We start from the raw sequence: 26,057 nt of genomic DNA on the forward strand, positions 1-26,057 counted from the left end.
GAGTGCTTACCTATGCGCTCTGGCTGCATGTGCTCAGAGCAGGAAAGTGAAACCTGATGAGGAATTTATGTGTACATAAATCTGCTCATTTACATCACTGTACATGCTGCATATGCTGTAAATGGTGGCATGTATATAATGCTATATTAACTTTCCTCATTAGCCGGCATTTACTTGTGATAGTATAAGGGAATGTAGCATTCCGCCGTAAAATGTCTCATATACGCACCTATACGTTAATAAGCAGCTTCAGCCTTGTAATGCATGTATAATTTACGCGTGAACATTATACCGATTTCAAATTTAACGGGAGCCCAATTTCAATCCCAGTTGTGATATGATTGTAATCTTGCACTCGGATTGGCAAATCATAATTATAGTATATGTTCACCTGCCTCTAAGTCGGTATTTCTATGATTGATACCCAATTTAACAACTCCTACCCCTACTACACTGTAGAATCTCTCTTATTGGAACTACAAATATCTTATTTAGGAGCATAAATACTTATTACTTAGCATAATACTTATCTCATGTCCGTGACTCTTCAATCCAAATTGATAAATGTGCCATAAGCAAGCTCTTGGAGTTTTTTACAGAGTTTCCTGTCAGCTGTCAGGTCGCCAATCGCGCACCTTTACGGTTGACTTAACTACATCCATACCCACTTCTAAATATACACACAAACACATGCGAATGCATGTGTGTGTGTCTGCTATGTGTCAGAAACGGAAGGACTCTTGTTATATTTTTATTTGAATAATCCACGTCGATGCACTTTCCACTAACTGCCTATGCCACGAATGCAAATTTATGTATGTATATATGTATGTAGAGAATGTGGGATGCCGAATGTCGAATGTTGAATGTTGAAAGTTGAATGTGGACCCATGTGCTTTTGGTCATTGATGGCAATACTTTTAATATACCTTTATTTAATTCCATCAAAAACCAAACGACTTAATGCTGTAAACTCATAAATCCATCATTCAATTTGCAAATGGGAAAAATGTGGTGAGTAGATTTGTCCGGCATTTTAACTGAATAATTGATCAGAATTTGACACACAAGTTTATTTAATGCACAGAGGGCAACGAAATAAATATACAACCTGGTGCCCGGTTGGGACCGGGCTGGAGCCAGGCTTAAAAGTTGCACTGAAATGGGAACAGGACGAGAATGATTGTTGATTAATAAGTACATGACGGGTGTTGGCCGAGTTGCGGAATGCGATGAATGAGCAGTCTGACAATACCCCTCGAACCGCGCCACGCCGCGATAGTAACGCAAAAGAGCAAACGTTATCAAAGCCAATTGCTGTCGTCTGTCATTGACGCTGCCGTCATGATGCATGCAACACAAAAATGAAATATACAAAGTGGAATTGAAGTGGAATTATTCATGGGATTTCTCTGCACTCGTGCTTGGGCCTCTGCCAATGCCCCTGCCTCTTGCCCATGCCCCTCCCACTGCCACTCCCATTGCCTGAGTTGAAGCTGGCGGTGGAGCTGGAGCCCAACAGAAGGCACTTCTACACATCTGTTGGGCCGACACTGTCGTGTCGCTTTGCCGATCGTTAGTTGGTTTGTTTTTGGTGCACTTCGGCATTTGCAGTAGACCAGTGCCAATGCCAATGCCAGGAACAGGAAAAGGAAGGAAAGACCAGTGCTGTGCATGATGGCCACGATGATGCTATTTCTGTTCCCTGCCGATGGACTGATGATGCCATCAGCAAAAAAAAAAAGGAAAAGACAACTATTCCCACTCACGTTGAAACAATTGATGGGCTGACTGACTGGCTGACTGGTTGACTGCTTGACTGGTTGGCTGGCTCATCGGCAACTGGAATGGCTGCCTGTCTCGCAATGTCTCCACCTTCTTTATGACGGGCATTTCTCTATATTGACGTTCGATGTTTGGCGTTGACAGCACACAAAGCTTAGCTACGGCGAGCAATCATTGAGTTGACCATATAAATTTCGCCTGCGATTTCAAGGAAAACCTGAGTCTTTTAACGACCTTCAAAGTTGAGAATGGTCATTAAGCCATTCTAATAGTACGTTTCGCTGATTGCAATCAATTTACAATCACGCAGTTCTCATTGAGTTGATACTGAATTAATAAGTCCGTTCAGAGAGATAGGTGTACAGTCTACTTTAATTTGCACGGAAAGTCCGGTGTAACGAGCATTTCTATGCGAGGCGCAGGCAGATGTGGCTAGATTAGCATATATTTCCTGATATACATATGGTACTAGGGTCATAATTATGCTTTTTATGAAATGAACTGGCACAGACTTTCAATCCTTTTCTGTTGGTGTAAGTGCAGACTGAAACACAACTCAAACAGCTGCCATACTGCGATAGACTCTAGTGTAAGCTTATTATTTTACCAGCAAACGTGACCTGTCACATTCAAGAACAAAATATAGCGAAAAGTCTAGTTTTAAAATTACAAATTATATATGCAGAAAATCCACAATGTCGAGGACGCCAACTGTGCCCGCAAGCTGACTCCTTGGCTTCAGAGGACAATTAACAGCTGTGTGTGGATGGGCTGGCGTGGCTCTTTGTGAATAAAATGTAAAGCGGCATAGGACGGCACAATTACAAGGGTTTTTGGTTGATATGTGGTTCCGCAAAGCCTCTGGGCAGACTAGCCACGCCCACATCCACATCGACTATGCCTAGCCAAACAGTGGGTGACTCTCCTCACAATAGTCCAAAAGATAAGTTGCGGAGCGGGCGCTTACAACATTTTGGGTATATACCTAACGTGGAAGTATCTCCGCTGCATAAGCAGTGACCCAAATCTGGTTGCTCTTTCCTTTCAAGCGCTCCCCAACCCTCCCTCAGTGCCCTTGCTCAGGCAGCTCGGCATCTGAGGCTGAGTATGCCCTATAGCAGCTGTTGGAAAGAACAATTAAAGGGACCAATGTGTGTGCAACCCACGCATGCTATATAGAGGTCTTAATGAAAGGCGCAAAATTATGAACTCTGTCCAAAGATGAAAACGCTTTTAATTTGCAAACACGCTCAAGGATACACAGGCTAAACAACAAAGAGGTACGCAGGACTGAACCCTGTTTATTGCATTGTCCCAACGAACCAAAAGCTCGAGCATCCCCAAATACTCGCATGCAGATGACAACAATTAATAATTTATCTATTTTACGAAAACTTAATTCACTATCTTTACAGAAACGGGCTGGTGTCTGTTCTCACTTTTTGTTGGATATTCTAGTAACTAATTGCATAATAATACTCATCGCTGTGCTCCCGTTACAATATTGATGTTGCTTATTAAGAAGCGTATTCGAAGAACTTACATTTTGAGCAGCCTTCGCTTACATAATACAGATTACGTATCAATGTAATGCTAAATAGTTAATTATTGGACGCCGACTAGCGGAATGGAGCCAACATTGACTGGCTACTTACTCAGTGGCCAAAGGTAAACAGAAGCGCAGTCCAAAGTGTTGGAAGAACCACGTGTTGAATGCTCGAAAAGGTAAACAAACCCGCGAAGGCGGTCTGCCGAAGGGAACCGAATGGAGCCGACGCTCACCGCTCGCACCCGACCTACCAGAACGGACGAGCGAGTTTGATTTGAGTGAAACTTTTGGCCAGCGTTCGGCAAAAGCTTTTGACACCCGACGCGTCTCTGCGACTGCCGACTGCCGAGAGCCGACTGCCGATTGCCCACTGCCGACTGCCACTGGCAGCCAGTGCCAATTTCCACTGGCTGCCGCCACAGCGGCCACGGAAGTGTTGATGTTCGAGCAGAAGTGCCTGTGCCGTCAGTTGTTTTGCAAACGCTCACGACTTCAGTACACCGTAGCGGCGGTCCAGGTCAAACACGTTGTCGAGCATCTATTACATTCTTAAGACTCGCAGTGCTCCGTCTTCGGTTAATTTTGTCGACATATTTGTACAAGTTTTTAAATATATTTTTTTTTTTTATATATATATTTATATATATGTATATACGCTATTGATTGATTATATGTAATTGTTTGAAAACAATTCTGTGCTCACATACTTGTTATCAAGTGTCCAAAACATATTTCAAATCTATTTAATATTTCTTAATGTGAAAAATGGTCAATTTAATCAATTGTGATGCAATGATTTTGCTAATACATTAATTCAATTCAGAGACAGAAAAGAAAAATTATAAATAAGTTGCACAGTGACGGCAGTTCTCCAATCCATCTTTTAAAATAGAATGGTATGTACCTGGAACCATTATCATATAACCATCGGGATCTCTTTCTACACTTTAAAAGTAAATACTTCAAAGTAAACTAGTAATACCTATATATAACTAAAATCTTAGATATTGCTCATTCCAAGCTATAAAGGAAGAGGACCATAATTGACGATATCCACCGAATAGCAGAACATAGATTAGTATGTTACTGCCGTGCAGATTGTTTCAACACAGGATTTAGATTTACGAATAGATAAACTCGAAGCCGATCTACTTAAAGGAAAAGATTTTTATAAGCTTTTTTTAAAGTACATTCTAGGAAATGCAAAATTATTACTCTCCTTCGTTTCACACAAGTAAAATATAGAATTAAATTCGCAAAGAACAACTTGAGGGAAATATTTTTGTAGCAAAAACTCTGTTCGAGTTTATCGCCCAAACGCGTGATATGAATACGAATTTCTAGTGACAGTGACTGGTCTTAGTTTTGCACTGAAAAGAGTAACCAACAGACTAACTAATATACGAAGCTGGATATGAAACGTAGTTAACTGTCTAACAGAAACTCTACGCAGGGACATTATAGACAGCGGCTCGCCGTAAATACGCAAATACATACGCGACCCCCATCAACCTTGGCGAACATGTGTGTTGGTTGTTTTTGATAAGTAAATGTCGGGACACAGCTAATATTTTTAGTTAAGAATGAGTGTCCAAGTGTCTGCGCCCCGCCGTCAGCTTGGCCCCTCTAAGCCTGCTTCTCCTCAGTTATTGCTTGCAATAAGTCTACTTCACGTTAAATTGCCCATTGTCAAGGAATTTTCAACAACTTTATATACGTTTCCGTTTCCGAAAGTGTGTGTCCACATTCAGAGGCGTACTCGCACATGCAAACACATGCAACCACTCTACTACAGTCAAGCCTACCTATACATACCGTACAGGGCAGCTGAGAAGAGATACTGAGATTTCCTCAAATTTTAAAACATATGTAATATAATGCAAGTTGCTTCATCATAATCCAACATTTTTATGGATCCTTATTATGTTGATATCATTTGAATTAATATTCAGTATGCTTAGTAAGAGATGCTTGAGGACACTTAGGTGTGTTTTTTCGGATGATATATAGAAGATGCCTAATCCAAGCGGATATTATGTACAGACATGTAACAGACAGACATGTATGCTCACTGTGATATGCTGAGCCAAACAGCACCTACGACTGCCTCCCATTGCAGCCGAATAATTTGGAGCATATGCTGCATTTTGGGCAATAAAAACGTGTGACAACAACAGCAACAACAACGATGAGAACATGCAACATTAACTTTGAGGCAACTACATACTCATGTATATATATATGTTTATGTCTGTGTATATCTGTAACTTAACTAAAACTGAACGTACGTGCTAGCAGCCGTCGCTTTTGGAGCCACTGCAACTAATAGTTGCCCTGTCCCTTATTTCCGCCCAGTAAACCTTTTGCTCGCCATTCGAGTGCGTGTAATAACCGGCTGTCTGCAGATACTAAATCAACGCGTTGGGTATTTGCATTCGGGCTCTAGTTACCGCTCACAGAGCACGTTCCCCGACCGCCATTAAGGCAGTCAGTCTAACTGCTTGTCCGAGTTCTTTTTTGAGATTATGGCTATATGTATGTGCGGGCATAATGAAAACGTTTTGTGCAAGCCCCTTGCAAACCCTCATATTATCCCCGAGTACACACACATACACACACACACACAGGCACACTTCCTGCAATTCCAACTAGTTGCTAACTCTTTAGTTGTCCTTCCTGCCACTGAAACTTCCCTTTAGTTTGGAAAAGTGCTTTGTAGACCAAGCAAACTCCTCTTCTCCAATTCAACTCACAACTCACAAGAGTTGAAAAAAACAAAAATTCTATTTACTGTCTATCCTCGTAAAAACTTATTCCGTTCAATTCTATTCAGAAAGTGAAAGTGATCTTCATATGCCTTAACCGATTTTTAAGCTTGAAATTTGGTGAGATAAAGCCTTTCTTATATCTCAGTGATCGAGATATGCCATTCGATCCCAATGTATGGCTGAAACTCCAATTGTGTCCGAGCTACGTACAAAGAACACCGAAAGGTATGTGAATATATCAAGCCAAACAATGCAGATTCATGCAGAAAGAATTGCACATTAGGAACCTATAAAATCCAGCAACGGACGCGATTTTTTATGATTACAAAATACATTACTTATCCATTTCAATTCGCGCAATGGCAGCAAAGAATTTAATTCAATTAATTCCTTTTTTCCGGCTAGTCTGCGGTTAGGCGGAGTCAGCGGCTGTGCTAAGCCACAAAAATTTCAATTTGATAGATTTCTTTTTGGGGATTTAATTGAGATTGATTTAATTTTATCGGATTTGTTTCGACAAAATTCTCAAGATCTTATACTTTTCAGTTTTAAGTATTTGATCTGCAATTAGACACTTTCAGCAGCTCGTTAAAGTACTTACGGTCGCATTAATATGTACTGTAAAATGCTTAAAAATAGCTCGTTGCAAAATCTTCAAAGCCATTTGGCTTTGGCCATTAATTTGCTAACAAAACTGGTATTTACTTTGGGATTCTATAAACAATTTCTCACTTGTTAAGTAGCGCTGAATAAACAAATCGCGAATGAACTGAAAATATTGCTAAAATTGAGGTGGGCAAACATCTATTTAGCCAAAATTTTTATTAACAATAATATTTTTCGGCTGTGTATACCAGGGTGAGCGTAAGTCAAGGTGAGAGGGCTGTCGCTTGAATATAATGTCAATAATCTAAACAGATATGGTAATAGTTCCAAAAGAGTCATAAAGTAGCAATACCGCATAGAATATCTGTAGAAATGGGCAGATGTAAGCGAGCAAGAAACATTCATTGATTAATTCACCTATGCGTGAGTGTATACAGCGGAATTGTAACACGTATTCAAAGCAAATCCATAATTCACACTAGGGAATGAGGGAAAATCGATCTCAATAGCTGAGAAAATATCTACACATTTAATTCTATATTTTTACTGAGCGCATCAAAAATGTGTTTCATTACTCACGCCCACGCCGAACGCTTTTCTCGCTGCGGCCATGAAAATCCACATGAAAAGAAAACTACATACACATATTTTCTATATTTAGATCATTTCCACTTCTGGTTTATTTTAGATTGACTCAACTTATCTCTTCTTCTTCGAATGTATATAGCCCAGTGGAAGTGAAAAGTCAACTTAAATCCATAGTTTTATATATATAATTTCACATATGCATGTACATATGTATGTATCTGTGCACATATTTCACCTCGAAATATTCAACTGCCATATTTATGATTCTCTTAAAGTGCACTCATATTTTTTGTTTATTTAATACACTCAAGTTTCAGAGTGTCAGCGAGTCAGTATATTAGTTCCCATTGCATAAATACAATATTTATAGATGAAAGCCTCACAATTTTAGGGATAGATCTATTTTCGAAGAGCTCTAAGAAGAGCAGATCAACAGGCCGCTGCCATGCCCTATGACGACCATTGTAAACAGAGTATCGAACGGTCAGTTGGACTCACTGACAGCAGTCTTATACGCTATTTTTTATTATTTTGAATTCTTTTGACGTGAAAACTTAATGAATGCACAAAATGTGTAGTTGCCAGGTTGTGGAACCCCCCGCAGCCCGTCGAGGGCGACAGCACAGCTCATACAAGTGAATGCATCAGATTATGCATTCTTGTATCTGTATCTGTATTTGTATTTCTATCTGTAGATGTATCTGCATCTGCCGGCAGCTTCATCTCTCGCACTGGCTGTTTATCTTTTTATCTGAGACCCAATGATACACATGTGCATGGCTTCATATCTGAATGCAAAAGTGCGCACTTTGACATGCAGTTATGCATAATTTAACAATTGCAGGTGTGAAGCCACCAACTGATGTCAGCAGTGGCATATCGGCGGATGTCGCCAAACAGGGCAATATTAAAGACAAAATCAAAATCAGTAATGTAATCGCTGTTCAGTCCGCCGACAGCATGTCACACATAGTACGAATACTTTCAGATTTTTTAAGACAGATGAATTCCGCAATTTTTCCTGACCTCGCCCAAGATGTAGTGACTTTGGAGGTTTTAGAAGTCACTATGGCATATGATTACTGGGGAAAATCAGATTTGAGAATAATGTTATCTGGCTTCGGTCGATCCATTCGATCCAAATAATAACGCTGATTATCTTCAGTATATACCACTCCTATTATGAAAGATAATGTCTGGTCCTCATACTATCGAATTGTAATGAATGGTTTCTTTCGCAGGTACAATACTACATTTGTTCAGTATATGAATTATAAACGAAATTTGATTAGCTTCGGTTGATGCAGTTAAGGCAGCTATGTATTAATATGGACGGCGCAGAGCGCACGCACAAACGAAGCGGATCGCTAAAGGAATAAAACAGGAAGCAGAGAGCAGAACCAGGAAAATCAATTGATTGCGATGCTGGCCGGTGGCAGCGCAGAAGTTGGAGCTTGTAGAGCAACTGCAATGTCAATGCCAGCGGCAACAGGACACCAGCAGACCGCCAGAGCCACGCCCAAACAAATGCGAAAAAGTAAAACGCCCCAAGCGGGCATTTTGGCACGCAGCAATGCCGGCGAGGGTGGCCCACGCAGTGCAATCACCTCCTCCTCTGCCTCCGCTAAGACGGCCACCATAATGACAGCCAGACCAGGTGGGGAGAGGGGGAATCGCACTATTGTGTCAGGCGGCGGCAAAGGTGGCTCGTCCGTGGGTGCCAAAAAGCAGGAGAATGTCGGTGGCTTCGTCGATGGAGTCGAGATGTATCTCGGCCTAATTGGCTGGCGTAAAAAGTGCCTATACACATTGCTGTTACTGTTAATGCTGCTTATCATCACAAACTTGGTGCTAACATTGTGGATACTCAAGGTGATGGAGTTTTCGACGGTGAGTAAAGTAGTAAAGAGTTGTATATCAGCCCTAGCTCTACGGTTTATCCACCCTGCTATTTCAGGATGGCATGGGTCAACTGAAGATCGTTCCGGGTGGCATCCAACTCACTGGCCAGACGGTCATTATGGACATGCTGCGGGCATCGACAATACGTTCCAGGCACGGTCAGCCGATATCCATAGGTAAGTTTTTGCCATAAATGCTTCATTTAAATACTTGTTATATAATGCTGTGAGTGTACCTTCATGATCAGATTTAGTTTATACACTTTATTGGGTCTATTTGTTCTACGCAGAAATCAGAATTAGTGAGAAGTCAAATTAAACAGAAGCAGCTTCTATTTGAAGAATATCAGATGAGGCATGAAACGTTTTGAGTTCTACTTAGCCAAGCAATTTGCTTTCCAGCCTTCTCCCAGCCTAGGGGCAACTGCCTCCAGTTGAGCTGGACCTGTCCACGACAAATGTGTGCCGTTGTCACTCGGGCCATAAATCAGTAGATTCGCAGATAGGTAGCCGGTAAAAGTTCATACCTTTGCATGCATACGTGTGTACGTACGTTAATATGCATATGTGTCGGAATGTTGCCACTGACATCCTGCAAGGCGTGAATGGACAAGCGGAGGTGGTATCTTATCAAATGAGATCGCAGCTGTTACCGCTGCGGTCTACAGCAATCAAGCGATGTACAATTACAGATAGCCAACATATACGATATCCGTGGCTCAGCCAAAGAAGACGAATGAAGGCAAAGGTACGGTCGCATGTAAATGTGCCGTGCCCCCCGGTGCCCTTGCAAAAACGTCTCGTTAAAGACCCAGTTGTCTAGCAATAGACGGCAGAGAGAGAGTCGCACAAAAAGGACAACTTCAAGGCAGAGTGCTACACAGTCTGGCTAGGTTTTTCGCACTATGCCAAAGCAGGCAATGCAAATTTTCGCATTTATTTATTTCGCATAGCTGACATGTCGACATATGCGCCATGTATATGCCGGACTGATTTTTGAGACTGTTCAAATCATATTTAAATGGAATATAATAAATAGAACTTAGCATTTTCTGACGTCGTTCTAAAGTACTTCGTATAAATTGTATCTCTTTCCTTCGTCGCTGGCGGCGCCATCAACAGAGTCCTCACGTAATTTTTCAATCAATACACGTGACCCGAACGGTGTGCTTGAGAATCATTTATTCCTGGGGCATGATAAGTTTGAATGTCTGTCAGCGGGATTTCGCATCAACGATACCACCGGACGAAATTTATTTTCGGTAAATCGAAATCAAGTCACTATCGGAGCGCACTCGCTTCGCATCGAGGGAGAGGGTGGCGCCATCTTCCGGGAGTCCATACAAACACCGCACATTCGTGCTGAGCCGGGCCGGGAGCTCAGGTAAGTGTTCAATACCTAAGACCCACTGTAGTGTGCTGTTGTATATATATACATATATATAGTTGTGTATATTTGTATGTATATATATACACATTCGGATTTTTTTACAAAGGCTTCTTTACATGTCAGAGCATGATCATAATTGATTTATACAATTATATTGAATGAAATGCAATAACCTGTCTGTAATAAATACATAAATATGTCCATTTGACTTAAAATTTGTCAGAGTAATTATATCAATTGAAGGAAGCCTATTATGCATTCCAATAAAACTGAATGAAAGTCCGTTAAAAACGTTGAATTCACAGTACGGACGACTTGATACCCTTGCCCATGCTAGTTAGTCTAGTAGTCTAATAGGATAAGTTTGCATGTGTACGTGATCAAGCCAAATCTGATGCACATGCTTGAATGAAAGGATGCCCTCGTAGTGCGTCACCCATTACGTGACGAAGTCATTATGCCAGGCACGGAGGAAAACAATGCCCAGTACAGAGAGCCATTGGAATGCCGCAGCGAAATTCCATACAGTGCTGAAATTCAACAACAGTAATAAATTTCGTAGAATCCATAACACACATATCTCACATATACACCCATGCATATACCCATATGTATACATATATAGAAATATATATATATAGAAATATATATATATATATATATACATGTATGTGTGTGAGTGTGTGTGTAAGCCAAATACATTAATCGGGCATGGCAAAATCTCAGAAATAAAAAATTAAAAACAAACAAACACCCGCCCATGCTCTTAATGCTCAACTGTGTATGTCAACGTCGCCATCACCTTTGCGGCGGCAACAACAACGTCACCAACAACAGCAACACCAACAACAACAAAACACAAAACGCTGACACTCGTGAGGTGTTGGCATGTAGCCTGTTGAAGAGCGAAAATATTTACACACGGCACACACACACATGCTTGCATGCAGCATGCACACATCCACATGCACACACACACACACACACACACACGCATACACATATGCAGAAATGTGATGAGCGGTGTTTGTGGGGGCTCGGTAGGCCATCATCATTGAAATGGGCATCGTTGGCGACGACGACGACTGAATTGAAAAGCGCTCGAGGGCATTGATTATTTCATTTTTTTTTTTTATTGCCAGAGAATCGTTGGGTCTATATTGGAATATTGTGGTGATAACTCGTATGCTGGCCAGTGTGGGGATGGGCTTTGAGGTTGTAAATGTGTGTACGGACCATTAACAGCCGTGCGAGCGATGCTTGTAATAACGTTTACATTGACAAATTTGCCGATGACCGGTAGGCTCATTCGTGTCTATTTTTTTCCCCCGAGACTTTTCTGGTGGACTGCAGCAACAGCATTTGGCAAATAGGCGATATTATCAAAACGATTAAATTAAAAGCAAACAGTAGATTGAATATACATCATTACGATACCGTATATTATATTCTTCTTCCGCTTACAAAACTGAGCTGCTGAAGAAGAATCGAGCTAGAAACTGGAAAATAAAGTTAAAAGATCCAATTTCAAATTCGATCAGCTCTAGTCAGTATCAGCTCTAGATTCTTAATTTATATTAATATATTATGTTGTGCAACTCGTAGTGTTTTTTTTTATGTTTCAATTCGTTGAGTTTATTGCAGACTAGAGTCGCCTACACGTCAATTAGAGATAACAGCCGCAAAAGATATCAATTTACAGTCTCGAGCCGGAGGAATCGAGCTGATAGCCCTGGAGGATGTCAAATTGCGCGCGCTTGATGGCAGCGTGAGTATAATATATATTCTAGCTATATTCTATTGAATCTCAACTGGAATAGCCTGCATATGCAATGCAACAATTATGCAATATACCCCATTCTCCTGTTCCCCTCTACCAACTGCACAGCTGCGTTTGGAGTCGTCCAAGATAATTATGCCCAACTTGCGCACTGCTCAGCCGCCGATAATGGGATCTGCTCAGAATCGAGATCACATGCATCGAGTCTTCCAACTGTGTGCCTGCTTTAACGGCAAACTGTTCCTCGCCTCGCCCCATTCGATATGCGCCGGCGATGACTCAACAGTTTGTAGATGATAAGTTGGTCTGGAGGAGTAAACGTTCCCGCATAGAAGAACTATACGTACATCATGTGTGTGTGTGCACCTATAAGCAAAAGTATTTAATATAGCCATGAGCATATGGAAATGCAATCGTAATTATAGATCATATGTAGAGCATAGCGCATCATAATTGGTGCCCACATCATATAGGCATAACATATACTCGTGCATACGTATACTGTACATATTATTCATTTGCAACAAATAATATAATATTTATTGTTCTTAAACAACGACGCGAATACAGCTATAGAGCATATGCTCTATGAATACATTAGTATCGATATTATTATATGTTGCATATAAGCTGATGAATAGGCCACAAAGTCTTTGGCCATATAGTGCTACTAGATGCCGATGTACCGTTGTTGTTTCTATTTAAAATCCACAATACGGCGAGATTGTCGAGAATCTGAATAGTGCTAACTGTAGTTGTAATGTCTATGTACGTATGTCTGTCTATATACAAGTAACTCGAATCAACTAGTGCAATACATATTCAATAACTTAACATATTGGGGTATGCAGCTATTTTTATTAATCGAACTAGCCCTCTATATGCATACATATATACATAAATATGAATGAATACTGAACACGAGAACAAAATCGAGAGCTTCTTGCACTTGCACGTTGTGTACATGCAGTTAATATATCAACATACGAAGTTTACAACTAAGTAATACTATATATATATATATGTATATATATATAATGCTAATCTATAAGTGGTGGATATCTACCTGCATACCTTACCAGCACGTGGGAATAACAGTTCAATTCGGTGCGAATGCCACCAACATCAGCCCAATCAAATTTAAGACGGTGCCTCTTTTTGACAGATAGGACCAGAACTAGATTTCATTTTCACATCACATCTCATTTGAACCACACCAGCTTGTTTTCAATATAGGATCATTTGAATGGGTATAGATGCCCAAAGCTGTTAATTTGTTTGAGATTGAGCTGGAGTGAATATAAATTACTTTCCAAGTATCGGGATCGTTGAAAGAGAAATAAGCGATGTATTTATTCACATACGTTATGTATATAAAATGAATGAACACACATTTTCCTACATGAAGAAGATGAACATTATTACTCAGTATGTACCATTAATGTAATCTCGAAAAAGCTTATGTACATAGGTCGGAAATCAGATAAGTGCAGAAAAAGGTATACAAATAAAATACGTTTGTAGCAATTGTTGTTAAATGCTAACAGTAAATAACGAAAATCTAACATTAATCACAATACGAAGACAATGAAGTATCATTCAATGAACTATAAGAGCTATTTATATGTAGGAGTACGATATGAATAGGATGTTAATATATTGCCGTTGAATATACATATGTATGCCATTTAGAGAGTGGAAACATTTCAAACAAAAATGCTTTTAAATGGGAATTTACGAGTATAATTGTAATATTCTTTGTTAGTCAAGTAGATATCTTTTTTTTTGCACGATAAGTTTACACATATATATCTATATATACATATGGAAACCATATCAGCAATATATATATATATATATATATATATATATATATATATATATATATATATATATATATATATATATATATATATATATATATATATATAAATTAAATAAGTATATATATATGAATAAATGAGTATAATAACAAACAAATAAATAAATTATATACCTACATATATAAACAACAACTACAAGAGCAACTAACAAAGAAAGCAACATATTTCCCACTGCCGCTTGCAATTGGCTGAACGAACAGTTTTTTTATTCGACGACAAGGATTTTGCGCACTTTTTCCACTCAAAGCACTCAAAGCGAGGCGACGACTCAAGCCGAGTGCTTCGTTGGTTAACGCCTTCTAGCACCACTTCAATTGAATTCAATGCTATTTGAAGTGCTTTGTGGGTGCGTCTAAGCGAAGGCAGCGCCGAGGACACCGAGGACACTCGCCAGGCTCACTTGTGGGAGTTGCCGACGAGGATCCGAAGGCGAGCGTAGCGCACGGCGCACGACGCTCGCTCGTCGTCGACTAGTTCGTTTTAGAGAATTTGAGCGACAATTGAGTTACTTTTCGAGCTAATTTTGACCGGCTGTAACAATTTGAGCGTGCGTAAGCTTGGTGTCTGTTTGAAAAAAGCTCTATGAGTGTACGGGTATACCCGCAATACGGTTTCCTCTCTATTTTCGATTTGCATTGGTCTGACCCGCGCGCAATGTCTAAATATATTACACAGGTATGTATCGCAGTATATGTTAATGTTTTCAGAGGGACTAGGCAATCTAGCAAACCGATATGCCCTCTTGTGCTATGTGCGCAGAGTATGCGAGTGCTCATTCATTATATTGAATGAACAAAAAAGCTCAAACTACAAGTTTGTAGCGCATTAGAATATTTTGCGTTGTGGCGCAATGTAATTTGGTTTAGCCTCATTCCGGATTTTTAATGAACATGTGGAGATGCCTCAATCGTGTAACGAAAACAACAATTGAAGTTGGAAAATCTTTCAAAGAGCGTATTTGCGATGCGCCTATTCGCAGTGATTATTATCAACCTATTTACTTTATTCATTTTATTTAATTGAATTTGATTTGATTTGTAATATTCTTTGACTCATACATTAACTAGCTGACATACGATTTTAAGGAAATGTTTATCATTATGGAACAGCAAGGCACAATATTATCATACAAATCCATGATGAAAAGAGATAAATATTTTGCCCAAAGATGATTAAAGTTTAGGCATCAACGAGTGCATTCGGCAAAAATACATGTATCAAATTTTTAATTTCCTGAAAAGTGCGGCTGCTTTGGCGTGTTCAGGCATTTAGGAAAGTAACTTGCATGTACATATATCCCCTTCCTTTTGCTCTACTTGAGAGTTTCAATCCGAACAGCAATTGCCAGTCAAGCAGGAACAGAAGCAAATTTGTCGATTTACATAATTTGGAAATAATTTTCTTGAAAATGAGTTATCTGACGAGCAGGGTAATGATAATTAGTTGAAGTTGTCGCTCGTCTTTTTAACCACCCCTCGAACACTCATTTTAATGTGTCTATGTGTGTGTGAGTATGCCACTTTACACGCTATATGTATTTAGTATTCCATTAATATTCTAAAAGCCGCTTTTGTACTTTACTTCGCATCATTGGCGCAGTTGCATGTTGTTCCTTTTTTCACATGGCGCGCGGTCCTCTCTGGGTACGTGTGTGTGTGTGTGTTTTAAAGGATGGAAGAATGTTGCCCAAAATGTTAAACAAGCAAGTAGTAATCGCATAAAATTTTCTAATTACCTCACCAGCACACCCATGCATAGATATGAATAGCTATGGAAACTTTCCACAGCGACGTCTAGTTGCTGGCGCTCTTGGGGTGTGCGCCAGGTAGTACTGAGTCTGGGCCTCGTTCTGAGTCTGGGTGTGGGTCTGGGTCTAGGTCCAGGTTTGAGCGTGTTACCTGGTGCTGGACTGCTGCTCCCTTCTCACTTTATCAACAGACGCAAGTGGGGCTGACTTATGCGTGAGCATACGTGGCTATTAAGTAGTTTAAATTTAACACGTTACTCAACTTTAAATGGCGCTTGCCTTAAAATATGAATGGGAGCACCTCAGAGCAAGCTCCACCTGCCACGGCCTATTAATTTTTTAAGCACCACACCAGCTCAGCAGCCGCATGAACCAGTTAACAACAAACACCACTTGCCCCTCGACCATGCTGTGCTCCGACCTCCTTGTGCTCGTAGTGCAACAGTTGGCTAACGGATCCTGCGTTTTTGCGAACTTGCGCCAAAACTGACAAATTAAGTATGCATGAGAGTGGCTGCGACATACTGTCGCAGCTAATAGGATTTGCATGCAACATGGAATCTAATTAATTGTTTCATTTACTTACAAAGTACCCATCTCATATTTGTTGTGGCTGGGCTGGCTGGGCTAAGTCTTCTCTTCTCGTCTCTTCTCTTATATGCACAAATATATTTATATATTTATATTTATTTATTTATTTATTTATTTTTTTGTTTTGCTGGCAACAGCTCGTATACGTAATTTATTTATTTATTAAGTTATTAAATAAATCGCTAGCCTCACATATTCCTCACGGAATACGGCGGGTAGTTTGAGTGCTAGACCTGATGCGCCCTCTCATAGAGGGCTGGTGCTAGTGATGATAATGATGATGATAGTGGTAGGTGGTAGATGGTAGGTGGCAGTTGGTAGATGGTAGATGGCAGGTGGTAGGTGGTAGCAAAGCGCGCGTGTACACTTACCTGACTTTAATTTATTTGCATGCAAGCAGACAATGTAGCGCGGCGTTTGTCGAGAAAGCGAATTCTCTAGAAAGGCGCTTGTCTGTGTGTGGGTATGCACAAGCACACCCACAGATACATATATATGCAGATAGCAGGAGCAGCAACTCCTTGGCGTATGCAGCACTTTGCGTTATGCGTGCTGCAATGGCATCATCGACAAAGTCCAGTACATGAGGTACAACTAGTCGTTGCCTCAGATGTTGCTGTTGCAGTTGCAGTTGCTGCGCTTGGTGTTGGTGCCGGTGCTGCCTTTGGTGGGGTGTGGGTGCCTTATCGGCAGCAGTGCCTGCGCCAGTTTCAGTCTGTCGGAATGTTTGGGCGACCGGCAACTAAACGAATTTATGTCGTAATGAATGTCGGTTGCCGCATATCACGCGCTGCCTATCTGCGGCTTATGCCACATCGGCACTTCTTTCACCGAGTCTTCTTCATCGGCTTCCATGACCGCACGCCAACTGTTTTCTGCTGTCTGATTAAAGTCAAGCATTTTTTGCTGTAGTTCCGCAATTCGGTAAGTTCGAACAGTTACTCTAAACATTTTTGCCTGGCACCTAGTGAAAGGAGAGCGTACTATTTACGAGATTGCTTATCAGTTGCGGGCAGCGCTTAAAAAGTGCATTTACCTCTTTTTGGCAGCCGACCATGGCTCACCCAAAAAGCTAAGCAAGCTAAACAAGCTGAACAAGCTGAACAAAAGGGTATCCCACAATTTGCTGCTTAAATTACGAGCTGTTCATTTTGTGAGTGCCGCGCTTAACTGTTTCCTCTTGTTTTAACTCATTGCTGTCGCTGCTGTCGCTGCTGTCCCTGGCCCGCCTCCTCGATTTTACCCACCTGCCACTTTTTGTGCGCTTTTTACGAGCTGTTGCCTGTGCCCGCTGTGCGCGAGTGCGTGTTAACAGGCAATTAAATCCGAATTACATTTTTGCTCCTTTCTGCACGCCACTTGCTCCATGTATCCCAGGGTATGTGTATGTGTGTGTGTGTGTGCGCCCCTGGGTGTACAAAGTGTGTGTGTGTGTGTGTGTGTATGTGTCTGGGTTGCCTTTCAAAAGTCAAACGGCAGGTGTGCCGAGAGCTGTGCCGCATAGCACGATTTGTTCCCAAATAGCAGCGATAAGACGTGTAAAAGTTCAAGAAGACAGCATGGCCGCAGGACCTTACGTCCCCTCACCTTAACTTACCCTACCTTTCGTCCCTGCAACCATTCGCACGCGCCAATTAGAGATAATTTTTAATTGGAGCCGCCAAATGAAGATTTATGGCCAACGTATTAACTAATCGAACCTAGTTCCACTATCATTTGACTTTAATTGAATTGAACTACAAAAAGGTCAAATAACTTCAACTGCCATTTGCATCATAATGTCAAGGGTCTAAGCCACGAACCGCAAATAGTTCAACCAATTAAATTTGGTAGAAAATCGAATCCCAAACTAAATAACTTACGAAGCAAATAAACCAATTGGTCTTATGTGAGCATCAAATGCACATGGAATAGGTTTACAAAAAAGGCATACTCCTCGAGAAAAAGGAGAAGACAACCTAAATTATTGACTGGAAACATCGAAGGCATTCGATATAGAACTATTGGTGGAGTATAAAGCTGTTCCGCTGATTAGTCCCAGGAATGGCACATAGTAAAGTAATCGGCCTTCGAGTAGTGTATACTTCTTATAGTGCTCCATTCCCAAAATCTATGTTAATGTAGTATATGTGGGGGTCGTTGCGGGAAGCTATGCATATGCTTAATAGGTGCCCACATACAGTAAAAGTGAAGTGCATTTGCCATGGCAGGCGCTCCATATCATTACTAAACGCAAATGAAGCCATTTCACACAATACACATGATCGAAAGTAGGAAAGGACAGAGCAAACTTAATCCTTTTGTGCACAAACATACGCTCCATGGGTCGCTTGCCCCCTGCCCCCTGCCCTCTGCCCTCCGCGTCCTGCTTGGGGCTATGCTCGGAGGCCCGGCTGCTGCTGGTGTGAAAATAGTGGAGAAAGCGGAAATCAAATGGAAAACTCATGCATCGTACCAAAAAAACACTTTTCCGAACGCATTTCTATTGTCAGCGGTACTGTCGTCGTGGCTTTCTCTGGGAAGAAACTTTGCTCTGACACTGTGACCGTGTGTGCGGATACGCGCCTTTTGTTTGCTGCCATTGTACGCGTAGTTTTTGTCGTTCTTTCACTCCGAGAGCACTGGCTGCCTTTTTTATTCGTATTTATATAAATATATACGTAATTCAATGCCCTAAACCCATTTCAGATGGGTAGTATTAGTCTTGCCTACAAACCTGCATACCTATATATATCAATCAAAAGAAACAGGCGTGGCTCCGGACCCCATCAGCTTCTCAATACGCCCACTTCGGAGACTATACAATCTGAAGATTCAACGTAGCTGACCAAGTTGTTAACTGTTTCCGTTTCGAGCATAGAAAACAAAATTCATGTTTAAAATATGATCCTTAATCAGGGTACAGGGTATCGCCTAGCCGCGACCTCTTGTTGTTTATTTTTAAGCAGCTCAGCCAGCAACGCCGTTCACTTCATTTGCCTATACGGAAAAGTCAAGGAGTACTTCACATTGCCGGCGGCGGCTGCCATTGTTACTGCTGCTGCGGCTTCAGCGGTTGCTGCTGCTGCTGCTGCTGCTAGATCTGCTGCTGCTAGGCTGCTGCTGCTGCTGCTGCTGCTGCTGCTGCTGCTGGCAGCAGTAAAAGGACCAACTTTTGTCGCTTGGTAATGATGGCATTTTAGCATTGTTGTTATTTCTGTTGCTGTTGTTGTTGTTAAAGTTTTGCACACAAGTTTAAACAAAGCAGCCGCCAGCCACATAAACAGTCGACAGGCGAAGCGTTGTTAGGTCAAACAACAGTAAGAGCAGCTGCAAAAGAAGCTGCGTCTGGGCGCCACCAACTGCCACTGCCGAAGCTGCCACTGCTGGGGCCATTCAAGCCGGCAGGCCCCAATGTTGGCACCCACAAAAATAGCGTCGCCTGTCAAACTCAGTTATGGCCAGGCGCTGTTTATTTAGCAACACCCAATGCCTTGCCCATTCGTTTGTCGAATAATTAATTTTTTTTGTTTGCAGCGACATAAGCATATATATGTATATACTTATGTGCGTATGTATATGCGAGCAGCAGTCACCGACAGCCATGGTTACCCTTTGGTCTGGCTTGTTTCATCGGCTATTAGCCATTTCCGAGCGGGGCAATGTAATAAAATAAAGTTATTCGGGAAATGTACAATATGTAGGGATAATTGCATACCAAAAGGTTATTATAGCTATATTTGAATCTGGGAATATATCGGTGCCTGCGATTGTGTGCTCATTCACAGTGCTCCATCAAGCGTGAATGTGTGTCCGCTACTGATATTACTTAATTGAAATCATAACATTAAGTCTCATTAACTCGGCAGCCTCATTAAATGCCAACTTTGCACGCCGCGCATCATTTTGCGGTCTAATCAGCTTACGATGTGTCCACCAATTTTGTCGCATAGAGCGTCTCAGCGACCAGTGAACTCAACTGGCAAATGGGAACCAGAGCCCGACTGCTGGTTGCTGGGAGTGGAGCACATAGCACACAATTTGCCACAATATCATTAACCCAGCTCCTTTCTTCAGGCTTACCGCCCTACTATCCAAATGCACCAAGTAGATGTGGATGCACGCTTGACTGCCTCTCACGAGAGGGAATCGGGAATCAGAAGTTGGGTGTCGGGTGACGAGGGTCGAGCGTCTTGAATCGAGCATCGACCGTCGAGCGTCGAGCGTCGAGCGTAGCGTCGGACATCAGGTCACTAGTGGCCAGAGGACAAGGTGAAAGTAACGAAAAGCTTCAGGATACACGCAATCATACAATATTCACGTTTCTATTTGACTAAGAGAACTGAGACCTTCACTATGTGAGAGGTGCAGATTACTGTAAGGCTATCGGCCGCATGGCGATTGTTCAAATTACAAGCATAAATGAATATTTATTGCATACAAATTGGTATTACTCGACTTCTCTTGGCATATCGGAAGTCTTAGAGATCACAATTCCCATGTATATTTGCTTGCATATGACGGGCATTCTCATGAATATATTAGAGAGAGGGAGAGGGAGAGAGAGAGGAAGAGAGCAACAATCAATGAGAATATCTTTTAATTGGATGCGAAGTAATTTCGTCATTTGGCAGGTTGCCTCTCTCCTCACTCTAATTCTAGCTATCAACAATGTGTTTCCTTGTTATCGCCCCGCATCAGTACATTTGCTTTTATGAACTGTTTTGCATGACATGAACGTGTTAGCTTAAAGACAACTTAAGTTTACTGGCACGCTTAATTACTGTTCGCATTCTCATTCTCATTCTCCTTCCCATTTCCATTCCCGTTCGCGCTGGCGCTGCCGCTGACTTCGGCGTTGGCCTTTTCTGGGCCCCCTTCCGCTGGGCGAACGCGTCGGCCAGAGACCCAGGCGTGACGTCATTAAGCTTCAATTAAAATAGCTAAGGTTTGCATGAGTATTTTTAATTAAAATCCACTTTGTAAATTATGCGTTAAAGGATTCGCTCAGTGCGTGCCTGCCCGGGCCTTGCTGCTCTTATTGATGTTTATTGCATGCTGTTAGCAACAAAAATCTGAGAGAAAGAATTCCGTTCAAGCTGTCCCTCAGCATTACATCTGAATGCACTCAATGCCTACATGTGTTAATTTCCACGGGTAAATTGTTAGCTTGTAAAGTCTTCGACTCAAGGAGACTTTTGCAGCTGCGTTCATTTCCTCCTTAGTTTAGGTTGGAAGAGCTTGGTATATTAGGTCCGATTGATTGTTTAGCCATTGAAAGGGCAAGAATAAGTTTGTTTCTATCTTGAATATAAAAATATTTGTGTAGCTTGAATGGGCATGTAAATATTTAACCCTTCGGACCTAACTGAATTTGACATAGAGTCATGTCATGTATAGGAGAATAGAATCGTTTGCCGCACCCTTACCGCGGCAGTTATCTCGACAAAGTATATCTCCGGCGGAGCGTCCATGTGCCCGACAAGCTTGACATTCAACAAACATGTTAAATTCATTGACAGCGAATAAAAATGTCAGTGGGATGCCAGCAAATACTGGGGCCAAATAAATAAGGCGAATGTGAGCAAACATTTGAGTGTCCATTTTTTACGAGCCGCAAATAAAACTACACGCAAAAGGAAAACATGGCACAGACAAACAAAACTAAGGGCAATCCGAGCCAAGCAACACAGGCACGAACCGCACTCTTGACAGCGCGCCAAGGAATATAATGAAAAGACACATACAACCGGCGCTAGCTAGACCCAGGCCTGAGATGGAGCCGTAGCTGGTGTTGGAGCTGGTTGGAGCTGTGGTTGCGATTTAGTGTGAGGTTAAGTGGGACTCTAAGGGCTGAAAATCGAATGCCACAGAACTGCGTGAGAGTGAGTGGGGCATGTGGGTGTGGGTGTGGGTGCCAGTGGTGCAGTGGCAGTGGCAGCGGCAGCGGCAGCTAAGTGAAATAGGTCTGTGGGAGTGGCGCCCTTTGAACGCATATTGAATCGTATGAGCACATTATCTACGTGCTTACAGCCCAATTTGATCCCCCAACGATTGCCCAGCTCAGTCCCCAGCTCCCAGTGCTCAGCTCGCAGCTCGCAGCTCGCAGCTCGCAGCTCCCGGTGACGGGCACTTTGGCCAAGCCCTTATGATTATTGTTGTTGTTTGTTTGCCTTTTTTCGGTGTGTTATGTTTTGTTTTGAAAGATTTGTTGGCTTTTCGTTTGGCGGGTTCACAGCTCGACGCCAATTGACATTGATGTTGGCACACACGCACACAAGCACACACGCACACACGCGCACTCCCACAGACATTGTCAGTGCCCTCTTTCGATTTCCGCTCAAGCCTGAGTCGAGCGCATACATATAAACGAACTTATATCCTGTAGCTTAGTCTCTTATTGCTATGCCCGAGAAACACGCACACTAACCCACTACAATGACCGCTGCCAATGTCTGCATTGCGTTCTCTTTATGTTATGTTTACTGGCTTCCTTACGACTTCCGAGGTCGCCCTAATAACTGATGATTGTGCGATTTCCCCCAAATCGACATGTTGCGGGCCCCGCCTCTTGCTTTCTAACCGACTAACGGCTGTCAGCGTTTCTGTTGGCATTGACCCCCTAGAGACCTTTCCGTACACTCATAAATGTCTTTCAATCATAATGTTTCAATAAGTCAAAATCGATTACGAACTTCATATGAAATTTATTGCACTCTCGCAAATATGACATTGCCTGCCGCCCGTGTATAGTGTGTGTGGATATGGATGGGGCTGCATGAAATCGTGTGCAAATATGTGTTTAAATGTGTACGTACATACATACATACATACATCCAGACATACAGATATACACATGTACGTGCATGCTTAATATATGTTTGTATGCTCGCCGGAAATACCGAATGTCAAATGCCGGCAGCTTCAAGGGCTAACTGCGACGCGTGTTAACCACATTTTTTGTATCGTTTCAGGCGGCCCTTGGCTGGCCTTGGTTCGGCTCGGCGTGGCTCGACGGGCACGTGCACACAAATGAAATGACCGAGGGGTGAAGTGCTTAAATATTTAGTGAAATGATTGACAGCACCAGCATTGCCCAGCCACTCTCGACCCCTTCACAAATAAATTGAAAGCCAGTTTTCGCAATTACACTTGTCTGCATGCTTAACATTCCGGCCAGCAGACAAGAGCCGTTTCTTAAACAGATTCGCGTCCTGCATCCGAAAATAGCAGCACCACTCGGCAAATGGAGCCGACAATGTGCCTTATCTCCCTCCCAAGCGACATGTAGATCACTGTCAGCATTAACACGAATTACAATTTCAACTGTATATGCTGACACCATTTCAATTAAGGACCTGACCAGCTTCCGCTTGGATGCATTATCGCGCACATCTAACTGAGCAGCTGTGTCCAATGACTCAGTAGCCAATATTATGCATGTATGTTCACGTGTATGTGTGTGTGTGTGTGTGTGTGTGTGTGTGTGTGTGTGTGTGTGACCGGACAAAATATTATTTCATGAGTTTCATTAGCGTCTTGCCCAGTCAAGCGTGTCCTCGTTGTCGTCCGATGTCCAGCAAAAATGCAAAAGCAATGACCAAATTATTTGCTGAAGCTTAAGCCCACACTGGGAGCGAGCCAGCCTTTGCTAGATGCTTACTATAACGAATATCGCTATATACAATACCTACAATTTGTGTGGGTGCGGATGTGCATATTAGTGGAAGTAATATCACACAATGCTAGTGCGGATTAAAACGGAATCATTGCGCTACCAAAGGCGGCACACACTTCTATGGTGTGTGTGTGTTTGTGTGTGTGTGGCTAGTAATTTTGCATTTTCCTCATAAAAGATTTGCATGCTGAGGCAAATAGTAAATGGTAAATGGCAAATGGTAAATGGCAAATGGCTTTGAGCCAAGCTCGCTTTGCCACTTTTCATTTCGTTTCTTCTCGGGTTACTTTACTTGGGTTTGCGCAAACAAGCAACGCTTAATCAAAATCACACGCGACGCCGCATCGCAATGCGCAAACAGCAACAATGGGTCATAAAGTGGAGCAGTCAGCGGCCAAGGCGGCTTAGCGCAACAGAGAATCAGAGCCCACTGCCAACAACAACAACAACAACAACAATCACAATAACAGGCACAACAACAACAACAACAACAACAGCAACAAAGAGCAGCAGCAGCAGCAGCAGCAGTAGGACCGCCTGGCACGAGGCACTCATTATTTTGAAATTTTCAGCGCGCATTTCAGCGAGTTCCGTTTCCGGTGGCAATAGCCGAGCGAGCGCCACCCATAAGAGAATTAAAAGTAAAGAAATACTAGACTAAGGCTGCAAAAAGCCCGCTGGCTGTTATAAATTATAATTTGGGCACGGCAGCTCTGGCAGCTATGGCAGCTAGAGCATCTGCGGCGCACCAGGTGCGTATCACCTGCTGTTTTCCCTAATGAATGCGACAATCCGTATGCATGCCACAACTGAGCACGCGGCAGGCCGAGTCCAGGTTTTTAGCGCGCTTAAAGTGCTAATCAGGTGAAGAGCTCTGCTTCATCAGAATAATAAGCAATAATCAAGATTAATATTGCCGGCCACACCACTTGCTACTGGCCGAGCTGTGGGTCGGCCTGTGAAAGGATTCCACTGAGCAACGCCGAGCCAGCTCAAGCGCATCCAATTAAGACAGCCAGCCAAGTCCTTTGCAGTTCATTTGTTAATTATTTCTCAAAAACTGTGAGCGTTTTACAGGCGAGGACTATTAAGCCGACTTAGCGCATAAGCCTACACAAACTGCCAGAAAAGCAATGCAATAATTTATAATTGCAAACGCACACCGATGTCAGCATCTTGGCTAGCTGGGCTCAGCATAATTATTATCACCGCAACCACAACGACAGCCCCAAGTACGACGATGGCACGTCAATCTGTCAATCCAAGTCGGAGCTGGCTCCAGGCCTGCCGCCACAGCTTGGCGTTAAAATTGTTACACATAAGTCATCATCGGCTTTGATACCAGACCAATTGTTGTTGAAGCCACTAGCCACAGTCCAGGGCGACAGCTGCAGCAATTGCAACAAGCAGGCTGAAGACCGTTGCAGTCGAGCACAAATGACTGCCCAATACTCGCTCACTGGAGGCAATGAGCTCAACTTATTTGGCGGATGCTGCTGTCCACTGTGAAAGGAGCCTCAGTGACCCATATCGTTCATTGACTTAGCCATCTATTGGGTCAGACAGATCCCGGATATACTTAGCATTGTTTCATATTAATGGCCAACACTTTATCAGACTAGGCCAAATCATTGAGGCGGACGCACAACCCACTTCTTGCATCTATTGATCCATCAGTGCCGGTTGCTAGGCTAATGCTGAAGCATGTATTTTGGCAAACCGATGCCAACCCACTGAACCATATGATGCATCTAGGATCACAATATACTGACTTCAGCAGACGACTATAGCTGTCTGTATGCACTTGTAATA

The 26,057-nt window shown here is 42.3% G+C and overlaps 1 protein-coding gene across 2 annotated transcripts; it reads left to right on the top strand.

The window, feature by feature from the left end:
* The first annotated feature begins 3,737 nt into the window (after positions 1–3,737).
* On the top strand, positions 3,738–13,944 carry LOC6585756 (delta-sarcoglycan). 2 transcript variants are annotated; one of them, XM_002011346.4, is made up of 6 exons: positions 3,745–4,230; positions 8,538–9,186; positions 9,254–9,374; positions 10,320–10,581; positions 12,232–12,355; positions 12,476–13,944. In XM_002011346.4, exons 2-6 carry the CDS (start codon positions 8,719–8,721, stop codon positions 12,662–12,664), a joined length of 1,164 nt encoding a protein of 387 aa, XP_002011382.2. In that variant the 5' UTR covers positions 3,745–4,230; positions 8,538–8,718; the 3' UTR covers positions 12,665–13,944. The 2 variants fall into 2 exon arrangements, with proteins under 2 accessions (XP_043866275.1, XP_002011382.2); XM_044010340.1 differs by lacking the exon at positions 12,476–13,944 and having other exon boundaries at positions 3,738–4,230; positions 11,730–12,258.
* Positions 13,945–26,057: the final 12,113 nt, after the last annotated feature.

This window comes from Drosophila mojavensis, unplaced genomic scaffold (genome assembly GCF_018153725.1).
Source record: "Drosophila mojavensis isolate 15081-1352.22 unplaced genomic scaffold, ASM1815372v1 contig_136, whole genome shotgun sequence".
NCBI classification, from domain to species: domain Eukaryota; kingdom Metazoa; phylum Arthropoda; class Insecta; order Diptera; family Drosophilidae; genus Drosophila; species Drosophila mojavensis.

Excerpts from the sequence above, each read along its gene's own strand:
- LOC6585756 (XM_002011346.4), top strand. The coding sequence starts at position 8,719 with ATGCTGGCCGGTGGCAGCGCAGAAGTTGGAGCTTGTAGAGCAACTGCA. Across the intron at positions 9,187-9,253 it reads AGGTGATGGAGTTTTCGACG|GATGGCATGGGTCAACTGAA; the intron begins GTGAGTAAAGTA and ends CTGCTATTTCAG. Across the intron at positions 12,356-12,475 it reads TGCGCGCGCTTGATGGCAGC|CTGCGTTTGGAGTCGTCCAA; the intron begins GTGAGTATAATA and ends CCAACTGCACAG.